General features: G+C 59.2%; 1 protein-coding gene across 15 annotated transcripts; it reads right to left on the reverse strand.

Moving 5' to 3' along the window:
• Nucleotides 1-2355: 2355 nt before the first annotated feature.
• On the reverse strand, nt 2356-11358 carry ARFGAP1 (ADP-ribosylation factor GTPase activating protein 1). 15 transcript variants are annotated; one of them, XM_014532833.1, is made up of 14 exons: nt 11295-11358; nt 10978-11087; nt 10627-10798; nt 10082-10182; nt 9003-9089; nt 8617-8713; nt 7273-7329; nt 6630-6662; nt 6443-6466; nt 5723-5752; nt 4841-4897; nt 4354-4413; nt 3748-3824; nt 2640-3068 (listed from the first exon to the last, which is right to left on the reverse strand). In XM_014532833.1, exons 1-14 carry the CDS (start codon nt 11352-11354, stop codon nt 2726-2728), a joined length of 1308 nt encoding a protein of 435 aa, XP_014388319.1. In that variant the 5' UTR covers nt 11355-11358; the 3' UTR covers nt 2640-2725. The 15 variants fall into 15 exon arrangements, with proteins under 15 accessions (XP_014388318.1, XP_014388319.1, XP_005885618.1 ...); XM_014532837.1 differs by lacking the exon at nt 2640-3068 and adding an exon at nt 3075-3360; XM_005885556.2 differs by lacking the exon at nt 6443-6466.
• Nucleotides 11359-14926: the final 3568 nt, after the last annotated feature.

Genomic DNA, 14926 nt, shown 5'->3' on the forward strand with positions numbered 1-14926 from the left:
AGCCGCTCGCCCCACCCACTGTGGCCGCGTCTGCAGGTCCCACAAGAGCTTTCTGAGCGAGAGGTCAGCTGCCCCTCTGCCAGCCACCCCGCCCCCGACGCTGGTTCAGCCGCAGCTGGGCCCCCATCCCGTCCTCAGGACGCCCACGGCCAGCAGGACGGCTCAGCCCTGACCCGCGGCTGCACTCCACTCAGCGCCAGGGGCCTAGGGAGGAACAGGCGGCTGGGGTAGGACCCAAGTTTGAGCAGAACCTCTGGGGAGAGCAGGCCTCTCAGTGGGGAGGGGAGGCCTGGGGAGGTGGGGTTGGGGTCATGGGGGAGCCCTCTGGGGGCACCCCTCCCTCCCAAGATGCCTCTGAGCCTCTGCTGACAGTGCAGAGAGGACACTCAGGCCCTTGGCCACCCTCGCCCAGCCTCACCCAGGGCAGGGGTGGCTGAGCTCTTGGGCTCGTCAGGCTGTGAAGGGACCGGGGGCTATGTGGGTGCTCTGGGTGCCTGGGCCCTCCTGACCCGCAATCTGAAGCAGATCCTTCTCTCCCCAGAAAACTGGCCTCAGTTGGACCCCTTCCAGGGGCAGAGCCCTCCGCCCACCTCTGGAGCTCAGCTCCTCCCAGCTTCTCTGAAAGGTCCAGGTCACCCTCAGACCGAAGCTCATCCACCCAGCCCAGTGGCTCAGGCCAGTCACCAACCTGCTCCGTCCGCTCAGGTCCTTTGCAGCCACAGGGAGGCCAGGGCTTATGAAGGCCCTTCCTCCAACGTCACTGCCCCGCCCAGCGCTCAGCCTCCTCCCGCCCCTGGCTCTCCACCCTTCCCATCGGCTGCCCAGGACCTTTCTCTAAGTGGGGCAGAGGTCCCAGGGTAAAGGACCCCATCTCATGGTGTGGCGGGGACCCCACACCTTTATCCCTCACTCAACAGGGTCTACCCCAAAGAGGGGCTCAGGAACAAAGGCCACCACAGATGGCCCTGGACACCAAGATGGGGGGATGGGCATTGGGTTTCTCTGGCAGCGTGGACCCCAAAGGCACGCCAGCCAACCCCCCTCGCCAGTCCTCCAGCATCACTCCCAGGTCAGGACCTCAAGCCCCTGGGTCTGTGCTGTGGTCCCAGTGCCCAGGCCCACACCCACCCTCCTGGGGAGCCCCATCTGCACAGGCCGCCTCTCTAGCACCCTCCGCAGTCTGCAGCCTCAGCCATGCCCTCCCAGCCAACCCCGATGGTCCCACAGACTGGCAGACCTGATCCCAGGAATCAGCGCCTAGATGGGGTGCCCACCCCAGCCCAGGTAGTTGAGATGGGCAGGCCTGACCTCTGGGTGCTCTCAGGCCTCTCTGGGCTCAGCTTTTGCAGGCAGAGGTATTTTGGGGGGAGCAGGCACAGAAAGCACAGGTCCTCAGGTTAGAGGAAGTGAGATTCGCTGGAGGCTGGGGCACATGGGGGGGGGGCGGTGGGCTAAGGGCAAGGCTGGCCCTCCCCAGACCCCTACCTTGCCCATGGTCCCAGAGCACTGAAGCCTCAAGCACAGGCGAGGTTGTTGCAAACGGGGAGCAGACAGGCAACGCTCTAGTGCCAACCTTGGGGACAAGCCAGCCTGCAGCAGCTCAAAGACAGGAGCTCCAAGTGGAGGGGGAGACCCAGTCAACAGTGCAAGGATACAAGTGCCCCCAAATGCCACAGGGACAGTGGGGGGGATGGGCCAGATGCGCCCACTCCTCCCGGCTCCCAGCTGCTAGGAAGGCCTGGCCATCAGGCAAAATGGTTACTGGTTGCCCAGGCGAGGCCCCATTCTGCTCCTGGCCTTGTGGGGGATGGGCCTGGGCCGGGGCACTAGGCCTGCCTTCCTCCCTGAGCACACTCTAATTCAGTGGTTCTCAACCTTCCTAATGCCACAACCCTTTAATACAGTTCCTCATGTTGTGGTGACCCCAACCATAAAATTATTTTCATTGCTACTTCATAACTGTAATGTTGCTACTGTTATGAATCATAATGTAAATATCTGATATGCAGGATGGTCTTAGGCGACCCCTGTGAAAGGGTCGTTGTGACCCAACCATAAAATTATTTTCGTTGCTACTTCATAACTGTAATGTTGCTACTGTTATGAATCGTCATAATGTAATCTGATATGCAGGATGGTCTTAGGTGACCCCTGTGAAAGGGTCATTCAACCGCCAAAGGGGTCGAGACCCACAGGTTGAGAACCGCTGCCTGTGTCGGAGCTCACTAGGGTGTCCTGGGCGGGGCCCCCTCGGCTCAGAGGGCCAGTCCAAGTCCAAGCGCTGACAGGGCTCGGGGTGGGGGTTGGGGCAGAGCCCTTGTTGGGGGCAGACAGCAACAGGAGCGCTGGTGCTGCTTTTGGTATTTGTCTCTAAAACTTTGGGCATTTTCTCCGAAAAGAGAGAACTGCAGCGAACACAGGCAGGAAGTTAGACCCAGAGCAACACTCACGACCCCAGGCAGCCCCGGAGGGTTTATTAGTGCGTGTGGCGGCTCCCACAGCAGCCAGCTCCGGCCCGCCATGGCACCCGGAACAGGAGGGGGAGATGGGGAGGTCGGAGCAGGACAGCAGCCGGCCTCTAACCCCTGCAGCCATGGGGTCCCAGAGTCCCGCCCAAGACCCTGTCTCCACGCCGCGGCCGGGTTTCTGCTCAAGTGGAAGGTGCTGGAAGAGGGCAAAGTGCAGACACAGTGGCTGCCGGCGGTCGGGGCCGGGCACGGCACGCCTACCAGTTGTGGTTGTCCCAGCCCTCGTCCACCTGAGCGGCCTTCGGGGCTGCCTTCCTGGTGGTCTTGGGCCGGCCCTCCCCACCGCCCCCCCAGGCCTCCCCGCCATCGCTGTTGTCACTGTTCTTATGGTTGGATGTGGAGGCCGAGCCCCAAACGTCCCAGCTGTCTGAGCTCCGCTTCTCGGCCGAGGCATCAGCGCACGTCCAGCTGTCACTGCTCGGGGACCTGTGGGCCTTGGCGGGGTCAGTGCTCCCGAAGGCCTCCCAGAAGCTCTGGTCGATGGCGCTGTTCTGGGAGTTGTCCCCTCCGCTGTTCTGGTAGCTCTGGTCCTCCAGGGGCCTTGGAAAGAGGGGGACTCTGAACAACAATTTCCCAAGCGCCTGGCCTTCCCTTGGCACCTCCCCTGAGAACGGGGACCCCCAGGGAAGCCTGGGCTCAGTGCGGCTCAGACAGGCCTCCCGCTGGAGCCGAGAGGGTGCCTTGAGGGAACGGGAATGAAAACCCAAAATGCGGAGGCCTCCACTGTCCAGACGACTGCTCAGGCCGAAGGCTGCCCCCCCACCCCCCACAGCCACACCAATGGAACACCACAGCACCTGGGCAAGAAAGCAGTGGCTTCCTGCTCCGGGGCCTGGGAAACGCAACCCATGGGGTGGACTGGCATTGCCCACCAGGCCCAGCACGGCCATCTCTTCACCAGATCCTCAGGAACCCCCCAAGGGCCAGAGAAAGAGAAGGGCGGCACACTGGGCTCTAGCAGGAAGGCCTCTTGCCCGCCTTGGCCCGTCCCCCAGGGATGGGGTGAGACTCCCCCCAGCCCTGGGCAGCAGGAGTTCCTCCAGGTCAAGGGGAGAACGTCGGAGCGAGGGGTGAGGGGCACCAACCAGCCGCTGCACCTCTGAACCTCCTGCACTGGGGCCCTCAGTGCCCTGGACCCATGAGGGTGCTGACTGCCTCCGAGACCCTGGAGGAAAAGGCCCAGGGAAGGGGCCACCTCAGGACAGGAGACCCGGCATACCTGTCTGAGGGGTCCTCTGCTCTCCCCGAAAAAAAGGTGGTGACGTCCCGCCACCCCTTGCTGCCAACTCCCTGGACCTGGAAGGGGATGGGACACAGCTCAGACACGGAGCCCACGACGGCCTTCTGCCCGACCCGGCCAAGCTCCGAAAGGCAGCCACAGAGCCATCCCTGCTGTCACTACTGTTCGCCCCAACAGGGTCTGCCGGCAGGCAGGCCGCTGGGGGGCAGTGAGGGCTGGGCCCTCAGGAGCAAGGGAAACTCGCTGCAGGCACAGGAGATGGGGCCGCACCCACACGCACGCTCCACCCCCGCGGGGAGGTGGAGACAGGCGTCCCAGCATGCCCAGAGGGGCCACACTCACCAGGGGACGGTCAGCGCAGCAAAAGGATAGAAGGAAGAGAAGCGACAGGTTAGCCCCTGTGCCGCCCATGAAGCTGTCTCCACATTCCTCTCGCCGGCATGGAGCCGGCTTACAGGCAGCAGCGGCCAGGGCCCCGGCTGCAGAAGTGACCCGGGCACGAGTGCCCGGCCCTATGGCGCCCGTGCCAGGGCCAGAATGTGGAGACCGGCTCCAGCTGTGCCCACGTGTAGACGGGCACCCTACCTTGGACGCCAGCTGAGACACCCCACTGGACACATCATCAAAAATCTTTCCCTCCTTCACCTGCGTGGACCAGCAGTGTCGTTACTGGGGAGGTGGGGGGGAGGGGAGGGGGCGGACAGACAGAGCCCAGCACCGTTCCTAACGAAGGACAGCACCCCCCACAGCAGCTGACCCCAACCCCACGCCAGGCTAACACTGCAGCATCTCCCACCACCTCCTGAGGACGGGGCACTGCCCCTAAACCCCCAGCCACCGAAAGCTTCTCCTGCGCGTCTGGGCCTCCTTTGTGCTACCAGCCCCTTGGGAGGGGGACACGAGGAGGAGCATGGGGAGCACACAGGGAAACACAGGGAGTGCATGGGGACATGGGGAGAACATGGGGAGCACATCAGGGGACACAAGGCACACAGCCTGCCCACTGCACCAGCTGCCCTGGGGACAAGGCCCATGGGAGACAGAAGAGCATGGCATGCGGAGTGGGTGTTACCTTCTCCTGGGCAGGTTTGAGGACATTCTCGTTCAGACTGTGGCCCAGCTCTGATGCCTGCATGAGGACAGATGCCATGAGAGGGAAGTCAGGGAGCTCCTGGAACCATGTTCACCCCAGGACGAGGGTCAGCACAGCGGCTGCCAGTTTTGCGGGCAGAGACAGCAAGCAGTCCCCTGGCATACGGGATTCACAGCAGCTGCGCAGAAGTGGCCCCGAGCACCCTGACCACACAGAGGCCGGACCCGCTGCCCCCTGCTACGCAGTCTTACGGGCAGGGGCCCGGGGACAGCACAAGCCCTGGGGTCCGCCCTGCCCAGCCTTCGCCTCCAGGGTCTCCCCTCAGGGCCCAGTGGATCCTGCCTGGTGAAGACAGCCCGGCCAGTAGCAGGTCACCTCACATGCTCCCCAGGGTGTAGGGGCGCAACCTCAGCAGCCCAGCGTGAGCCCCCGCAGCCACGGAGAGCGAGCATCAGGAGCTGGCTGAGGGGAGGGGACAGAGCTGGGAGATGATGAGGTGGGGGCAGGAGTGGGATGACAGGGACTGTGAGCAAGGCCTCAGGATGGGTGCCAGGACCTCACTCCTGGGATAAGACACCTTTGGAGTGTTTGGTTCAAGAAAATTACTCCATGCAAGTCTTGCCAAGTAGCTCCCGTGGATCCCAGGCCATCAGTGCCCATTGCATTCTGGGTCACAAAGGAAGTGCGGGTCCCCAAGCAGCTTGCATGGGCCAAACAGGAGCCAATCAGGCCAGTGAGAAGTTCTGAGCGTGAGCACACGTAAGCAGACACAGGACAGGCCACAGCAGGCGACAGCGGAACCCAGCACAGGCCCCGCAGATGAGGGCGTGCTGAGAGTGACACGCGGACGCGGCGCCTTACCAGCTCCGGCTGCTGCCTGGAACCCCAGAACTTTACCCAGCGGCACAGGGATCGAGTGGGGAAAGAGGAGAGAGCAAGGCAGTAGAGCAGCATGGGCACCCCCAAAAGCACCTCGAGTCGCATCACTACATCACCCTGACGGGGCCCCAGAGTGACTTTGGAGCCCCCTTCACTGTCACTGAACCCTGCTTTCCACTCCCACTAACCACCATCCAGAACCATGTGAGTGAGGGGTTCAGGGGCTGAAAGAGTAGGGGCTCAGAGAAGCAGAGCAGGGGCCCCCAGCAGCGGGGGAGAAGCCACCCCTCCCTCACTTGGGGCCTGGGACAGCCCTATGGCCGCTGCCTCATGAGTCCTAACCCCCAGCCCTGGGAGGACAGGCCAGCCCAGAGCCCTGGCACCTCCGGGGGACTGCAGGGACCATTAACCAGGATTTGAAAAAAGAGAAGGCTGCAGCCGAGACCCCTGCCTACAGGAAGAGAAGGCACTGACCAGGGACACGGGACAGACGCCAGCCCGAGGGGCCCAAGGAGGCTGGCTCGCAGACACAGCCTCGCCTCAGTGACGCTGAGCCTCCTCCCGCCCAGTGGAGCCGCCTGCCGCCTGCTCCTTCTTGATGCGAGGGCTCTGCCGGTGGCCGCGTGGCTGCCCAGCACCCAGGCTGCGAATGGACAGGGTGACTTTCCAGCCCCACAGGCCTACGCAGGTGCAGCCTCTTACCCTGCCTGCCAAACCCGCGGGCACCTGAAGGAGCACAGCGGACGTGAACTTGGGAGACACCCACACACAGGCCAGGCTGCACACAGCACTGCCCCCGCCTGGAGCGCGGGCCCGAGGGCACCCCCGGGCGTGCCAGACCCCGACAGACGAGGGTGTAACCGAACACAGGGCGCAGCCTTCCTGTTACCTTCTGAGTTGCCTGGGATCCAAACCTTGTAGCCTGGAAAGGAAACAGAAGGCTGACACTGTCCTGAATGATGCCGCCGCATTTCTGCTGGGCTCACAGGCGCTGTCCCAGGCCTGCTGATGCCGCTAGGCACCAGTGCTCCCCTGCAGTGGCTCCAAGGGCCCAGCCAGGCTGCCCAGCACACCAGCCCCCACTGGAGGGAGGCTGGCGGGGGGCAGGAACACCCATGCAGTCACTGGGCCAACTGTCCTACTTGCTCTCTGGGACACGGGGCCCCCACTGGTGCCACCCCAACCCCACCTTTATGTGCTTTTCCACAACCCAGCTGCTGCCACCCCCTCTGGATGCCCAGTCCCCCAGTCACTATTATAACAGGAAAGGAAGAAAAGCCTGGCCACACATTCCGCTGAAAGGTGCTCGGACCTCCCAGGCACAGCCCTCCGAGAGCCAGCTGGACCACACGGCCAAGTGGTGGTGCCATGGGGGTGGGGAGGGCATCATGCCACGGGGGCTGGAAGGGGCTGGAGCTCCTCAATGCCGGGCTCCTCTCAGGGCCTCCCCCCTCCCATTCACGACTCCTCCCTCCCCTGCAGGCCGGCCAGACTGTGCGGGTCGGGCCCGGGGACGCTGGGATGGCACTTACACCCTCTTTAGCTGCTGAGGCAAACCTGCTGGCTCCGGTGGTGAGGCTGCTCCAGCCCTGGAAGGAAGCAGAGGCCACGTCAAGGCCACACGCGGCTGCCCAGGTCGCACCGCACCATCCACCTCCAGAGGAGGCCTGACCATCTCAGGTCACTTTGGGGCCCCGTCAGGGTGATGTTAATGACAGAAGAGCCAGGCCTGGACCACAGGGTGGCACCATGGGCCCCGCCCAAGCCCCTGCCTTAGCTCCTCCTACAGCTCTCGATGCCCCCACCTGCCCTGAGGGGAGAGCCTGGTGCCCACTGCAGACAGACCAGTCCTGGGGCGAGTGGGGCACTACAACCTCTTCTCTTTTGACTAAGTTCAAGTTTCCTCCTAAGCCTCCAAAACCAACTGAAACTATTTAGGAACAGAAACATCTGACTTAAATCCGCCACAGCCTTTCGTTCCCGAAGCAACGCAGAGGGCTTGTGCGCAGAAGACGTCCTCATCAGATAAGGAGACAAACCCCTGCGGGTGCCGGGACAACGAAGACACGAAACAGGACATCCTGAGGGCGGGCACCTTTCTCCAAAGAAATTCCTGCCCAGTGGGTTGTCACTACAGACCTGCCTCCTGCCCCGAGACCCAGCTGAGACTGGCGACAGGTGGTTTTAAATAACTTACTGAGCAGCTCATTCCTCTCTGGAGTAAGTGCGCACGGGGCAAGGGGGCGTGAGGTGGCAGAGTGAGCCTCCTGCCACGCCTGAGATAGGATCCTACAGAAACGGCCGGGAAGGGGCAGCTCCCGAGAGCTTCCTCCAGCTCTGAGCACACACGGCCCCGGCGGCCTTGTGGTCCCATGTCCGCCTGTGCGTCCTTCACTTGGCCCTTCTAAGGGCCTGTCCCACCAGCAGAGGAGCCCTCTCCTCCCAGCATGGCCCTCAGGTGTCTGCAAGTGTTCCTATCACATCAATGCTTTGATGGAGCAACACCCATTTTTTAAAAAAACAGTGACTACTTCCTTGGAATACACTGGTTCAACCGGAAGCCTCAGCAGGTAGGGACCATGCATGGCTGAGGGTGCCATCCCCAGAGGGTGCTAGAGCCGGGCAGCTTAGAGACTCTGCCACCAAACCTCATCTCTCCCAGACTGGCCAGCAGAGCAGCATGAGGACCAACATGGGCCAGGCCGGGCGGTGCCAGATCCACACAGAATGTTCGTTCTTTGGAGGAAATGCTCCTTGCTAACTTGAAATGTATGCTTGTTGCCCAAGTAAGTAAATGAGTGAAAATTTCTGGACCTGAACGACACACGAGGCATGGTGGCGGAGGAGGGCCGGCGCCCCCTGCTGGGCGCACTCACCGAGTACAGGGACGACATGGCGCTGTTGAGGAAGTCGTCCTCCTTCTTCGCAGGCGGCACCGTGTTTCCAAACCCCACGTAGCGGCTCTCCGGGGCCCTGACAGGGAAACAGCAGCCACCGCACTGCCCACTGAAGCCCCTCCTGCTGCGTCCGGCTGAGGAGCCCACATGGCAAGGCCAAGCCACCACGCAGGGCAGCAGGAGCCATCCAACACTGCAAGTTGATGGCTCCAGGACAACCCGCAACAGGCCAGGCAGAGCCCGGGACAGAAGCGTGTTCTTCCCCTAAGTATTAGACTCCTCCCGCTCCAGACCCCATTCCGAGCGGGGCTGGCAGTCCTCGCCTGAGCGACCAGACCTCCAGCTCCCAGCGCCCTGGGCCTCACCCTTGGTAGGAGCTGAGGTCTTCGTTCAGCCAGTCCTCAAAGGCCTTGTCCGAGGAGGCAGTCGAGCTCTGCGGCTGGCCAGAGGCCCTGAAATGGAGCTGACGGTTGGTGCGGCCACCAGAGGGCAGCAGATGCCTGCTGGCCACCACAGAGGCCTTTGGGAGGTACTGTCAGGACCACCTGGTCACACCTGGGCGCCTCTAAGAACAGCACAGCGAGGCCGAGCTGGACTCCAGCTCTATCCGGAAGGTAGCTCATGAAGCCGACAAGAAGCAGGGGAGACGGTGCAGCCTTATGGACAGGGCCTAACAATAGGGGCAACAGGTGGGGAGGACCCTGGCACCCCCGGGGTGAGTGGGGAGCCTTCTGAGACCAGTCACACCGAACACCAGCCTCTGATGTCTGAGATGCAAGATGAGCACCATGAGGCCAGCTCACCCACAGTGTGCCTACAGTCTGGGGGGGTGGGTGACCCTCACAAAGGACAGGAGACACATGTCCTACAGAACTGCATGCATGTCATGGGCACATTCTAGAACAGGGATCCTCAAACTACGGCCCGGGGGGCACATGCAAATACAAATATTGTATTTGTTCCCGTTTTGTTTTTTTACTTCAAAATAAGATATGTGCAGTGTGCATAGGAATTTGTTCATAGTTTTTTTTAAAACTATAGTCCGGCCCTCCAACGGTCTGAGGGACAGTGAACTGGCCCCTTTACTTCAAAATAAGATATGTGCAGTGTGTGCATAGGTTTGTTCATAGTTTTTTTTAAAACTATAGTCCGGCCCTCCAACGGTCTGAGGGACAGTGAACTGGCCCCGTTTAAAAAGTTTGAGGACCCCTGTTCTAGAAGGATCTGCACTGGGCTGGTGCCTGAGCAGTGTAGAGAGGGCAGGTTTTCTTCCAGACACATCTCCCCTGGTTGACAAAAAAAGCTTATATTGTTTTACAATCTAAAAGGTTGTTTTCCCCACTGCTTTTGGGAAGAATGCACACGGTAGCTGTTACCAGGACAGCACAAGGACCCTGAGCTAAGGTCAGGGATAGCCGAGAGCAGCGGCCAGAGGAGCAGCTACCGGTAGGCAGTGGATGGCAGCGTCTTGGACTGCGGCGGGGTCCAGTTCTGTGCAGGCGATGACTCCAAAGACCATTCTCTGCCTTCAGCCAGAGCTGCCACCTGCCGAGGGAACAGGGGGTTAGAGTACAGGCCTGTCAGGGCCACCCTAGGTGGTGCTGGCTCCAGTGGACTCTACTGTGCCCCCCATGCAGCCCTCCCGGGCTCAGTGGCCATGGGCAAGGGTCTCTGCCTTACGTGAACACTGAGACCAGGTCTCCCTCTGCAATGGTGTGGGTGAGTTCTTGGTCACCTCTCTGTCCCCCACAGGCTCCACTGCTCTCAGGAGTATCTTAATCAAGATGGACAGAGGTGTGTGGATGCCAGTTTCCCAGGGGTGGTGAGGAAGGCTCATCCTTCACCCCTACTAACCACAGGCCACCTGCCTCCCTGGGGGGAGGGGGGAAGGGAAGGGCGCCGACCAGACAGGGCCACATGCCCTTCTGTATGTGGACTGGAGTCACTAAAGTCCCAATGGGAGCAGCCTGGGCCCGCTCGTGGCCTCACCTTGTCCCTGAAGAGGGCGGCCGCTTTGCTGTTGTACTTGTCCTGCAGGGACCAGCAGGGGTCATAGTCCTCTTGCGACGCCAGGAACTGTCTGAACTTAGCATTCCCACCAGCTTTCATCTTCTCAAGCTCAATGTCCTTCCACTTGTCCATAGTGACAGAGCGCACGAAGCTACAGGCCGAGGATCGAACTAGTTATCAAGTGCTTGGCATTGAAGAGCCCCCAAACTGTGGATTAGACACGTGTGCTTCCTGTGACAGAAGCGCAGCCACAGGCTCCGAGGGCACGCGGAGCTCCTGAGAGGTGCTGCACCCTCTGGGAGCCGCGCTGCAGCGGGAGCAGGCACTGACCTGAGGTGCACGCCGAGCCCGCGGTGCTTCCCTGAGCACTCCAGGCAGATCCAGATTCCGTAGGTCACACTCACCCACTGAGGGTTGAACGCACCACACTCAAAACACACCTGTGGAGAGGGTCAGGTGCGACTCGCCCAGGTGGCTCAGGGCGACCCCAGAGCCCAGGGACCCCAAAGACCCAATGGGTGGCCGCAAGAGGGAGCAGAGGAGAGGCTGACTGGGAAGCCGACAGACAGGGAGGGGAGCTCTGAGGCTGCAGCCACTTCCGAGAAGCCAGGAGCCCGAACCACAGCACCACAGAAACACAGGCTCACGTTGTTGTCCTCCTGCACCCTGACTTCCTTGAGCACCTTCCTGGTCCTGGGGCTGGCCATGATGCTGCGAAGAAGAAAAACAAACTTTTAAAACTGACAAATAGGTCACTTCACGAAAAATCCACTGTCAGTGCAAAACATTATAAAGCAGAACTTCCGAGAAATTCCACTAAGCTGCTCAGGAGCGACGGGTGAGACCCCTGCTCCGCAGGCAGAGGGGCCACTTCCAGAGCTGTCTCCACTCTAAGAAAGACCAAGAACAGCTAGACGGCCTGGCCAAGGCAATGCCATTATCACAGCGGTTCTCCACCTTCTGGCCCTTTAAATACAGTTCCTCATGCTGTGACCCAACCATAGAATTATTTTCGTTGCTACTTCGTAACTGTAATATTGCTACTGTTATGAATCGTCATGTAAATATCTGATATGCAGGATGGTCTTGGCAACCCCTGTGAAAGGGTCGTTCGATCCCCAAAGGGGTCGCGACCCACAGGTTGAGAACCACTGAATTATCAGAAGCAATATGGGCTTGCACTTTGCTTAACCACCATGTACCATCACGACTGGGTAATTTATATGGAGTCCTGAATTGCTCACTAAAGACCGACACACCACACTTGGGCTGACAGCCTTCAGAGACAGGGAACCCGAGTTCTCTCCCCACCTGCCCCACCTGGTGCAGGGAGGCTCCCAGCCTGTGGGGGCCGCAGAACGGTGGCCCTGACATGTGAAGAGGCTGGTTTGCAAGAGGGTCTCTAGGTAGGTTCTCTTCGGGGCCATCATGAGATGAGGGATCAAGGTGACAGCATGGCCACAGTAGGGCAGACCAGTCACCACACCTCACAAGGACACTGCTGGGGAACAACAGTCCAATACCTCAACTAGAAAGGCATTTCTTTGCTTTATTTTTTTAATCTTTATTGTTGAAAGGTATTACAGGTGTCCCCTTTATCCCATTGGCCCCCTCCATCTCACCCACCCTTTTTCTTTTTTTACGTTTTTTTAAATTAATTTTTAGAAAGAGAAGGGAGAGGGAGAAACATCGATGTGAGCGATACATCTATTGGCTGCTTCCTACATACCACCTGCTGGGGATCGAGCCTGCAACCCAGGCACGTGCCTAGACGGGGAACTGTGCAGGCTGCCTTCTGGTGCACAGGGTGATGCTCAACCAACTGAGCGACACCGGCCAGGGCCAGCCATTTATTTCTCTGTAGCCCTCCTAGCTTTGGCAAAGTTCAACCTCCACTGGTGGCCCACTGACTTCATGACCAGGAAAATCAAAATGATAAAAAGATTCAAGCTGGAGGCATGAGGTGGGGGCCACGCACAGTTTTGGACATTAGTGATCCCCACAGGTTCTGTGTCCACCACCTCGGGTCGGACCTGGATTTCAGGTCATCTCCACCTGAAAATGTGTGGCCTCTCTGAAGATGGCCTTCTCTCGCCTGTGAGTGGAACCTGTGAGCTGCCCCTCTAACTCACATGGCAACACACAGCCTTTGGAGAACGCCTGAGGGCTGTCAGTGTGAGCAGTGTGACTAGCAGTGCCACACACCCGCTCTGCTGCTGGACGCTTCACACCTCCACCTCTCTGTCCCTCACTGCTGCAGGCACGTGACTGACTGCTCAGACCAGCTCTCCGTTAACAGTGTCATGGAGCTTCATGTTGAGGTGCAGGTAAAAACAAGACCAGAAGAATCTCCGTCCAAATTTCATCTTTAATCTTAAGTTACTCAGTGAGGGGAACCCTGAGTCTCACACAACCAAACCTAAGCCTGGAAGTCCATGACTCTAATGTTCCTCAGAGTCCACTCCAGGCCAGATCAGTTAAGAAATAGAGATCTGTTTTCTGTAATTGATGGAAACAAACCAGAATTCACCCAATACTCCTTTCTGCCCTGGAGTTCTCTGTGCCGCGTGTGATTTTCCCCAGAAATGAGCAGATCTTGAGGGCAAACACACCAAAGCACAGTCCTGCCCAGGACCGGCCCCCAGACTGAATGCTTCCGGTAGAATGTTGTCATCACAGTGGGAAAGGCAGAAACGGGCTAAGACACTCTTGGAGAGATGTGCTGGTGGGTTTGAATTTACAAAGTCCTCTGCAGACTCTTGTCTCATGGCAGCCACAGGAGAGCCCTGTGTGAGGTGGTGTGCAGGGCTGACCCGCACACCTGCCGACACAGGTCCCCACACAACTGTGCCTGCCCTCACATCTGGTCAACAGAACATGGGCAACAGAAGTCAGAACTGGGGGGAGCCTGCTCTGAATTCTCACTGTGTCAAATAAAGTGGAGTGAACATTTGCACAACCACTAAAGGGAAAATACGTGAAAAGTAAATTACTTAGCTTCAATTTAAAAGGAACCTCCCACTGGCAACTGGTTTGGGATGTGAGAATCCCAATTTCTCTGAAATGCTAAGGTATTGTTGTTTTTTTGTTAATTCTCACTGGAGATTTTCCCCATTGATTTTTAGAGGCAGTGGAAGGGAGAGAGAGAGAAACATCGATGTGAGAGGCAAATTGATTGGTTGCCTCCGACATCCACCCAGACTAGGGCTGAGGATTGAACCTGCAACCCAGGTACATGCCCTTGACCAGGAATCAAACCCACAACCCTGGGGTGTGCAAACCAACGCTCTAACCACTGAATCACACGGGCCAACCTGAAATGCTATTTAGCATAAACACCTCCTCGCTTTTAAAACCTTAACTATGGCCTGGCTGGTGTGGCTCAGTGGCTGAGCATCTTCCTATTAACCAGGGGGTCCCAGTTAGATTCTGGTCAGGGCACATGTCTGGGCTGCAGGCTCAATCCCCAGTGGAGGGTGTGCAGGAGACAACCGTTAGATGATTCTCATCACTGATGTTTCTCTCTCCCTCTCCTTCCTCCCTCTGAAATCAATAAAAACATCTTTTAAAAAACACCTTAACTGTTATTTATCTTGAAAGATGACCCAAGAACTCCTATTTTAACCCTTGAAACCGGGATGGTCCAATGGAACGCTTTCTGCAACTGAGTGTAAGCTGAACCCAGTGAGGACCGTTTTCCCAGTTCATGAAGCCATTTGTCGGACTGCAGAACGTCTGGCCTTATGTTCGGGCTTTCTCACCAGCTGAGATCACCAGGGATGACTCAAGGCCACCGCTGCACAGGCGGCAGGCAGAGGCACCCACAGCAGCTCCCTCCGAGAACAGCCCTCTCATCCCAGGGGGCTATTGCTCGGAAAGAGGCGCCAAAACCAACCCAGGAGCCGGTCCTCGCGCCATCACAAGCGGCAGGCAGAAATAGCAGAGCTGCACTAAACGAACACAATTATTTCTCAATTGGTGGTTTACAAAGAGGCTACCAGGCCAGACAGACAAGGAGCACAAGTCTCCGTAAAGCTACGTGAACCGGGGAAAATGACAGTCCTCTCCTGGTCCCCTACCCCAGGCGATCACCCACCGCAAAGGGCAAGAGAAGGGAACGAAAGCGCTCAGGCCGCCGTTCAGACTAGCCAGGCCCCCGACACCCCCTGGGGGCTCCGCAGGACTGGACGCGGTGTTCAAGCCAGGTCCTGGGTCCGAGGGAGGGAGCAGGGGCCGGGCCGGCAGGGCTCAGGGCGGGGGTGAAGGGCAGGGCCCAGGG

This window comes from Myotis brandtii, unplaced genomic scaffold (assembly GCF_000412655.1).
Source record: "Myotis brandtii unplaced genomic scaffold, ASM41265v1 scaffold915, whole genome shotgun sequence".
NCBI lineage: Eukaryota > Metazoa > Chordata > Mammalia > Chiroptera > Vespertilionidae > Myotis > Myotis brandtii.

Bases quoted from the DNA above. Each gene is read 5' to 3' on its own strand.
- ARFGAP1 (XM_014532832.1), bottom strand. From the start codon at position 11,354: ATGGCCAGCCCCAGGACCAGGAAGGTGCTCAAGGAAGTCAGGGTGCAG. The intron at 8,714-9,002 runs GTGAGGCCCAGG...TTTCCCTGTCAG, and splicing joins GACCTCAGCTCCTACCAAGG to GGCCCCGGAGAGCCGCTACG. The intron at 6,384-6,629 runs GTAACAGGAAGG...GTCCATTCGCAG, and splicing joins GATCCCAGGCAACTCAGAAG to CCTGGGTGCTGGGCAGCCAC.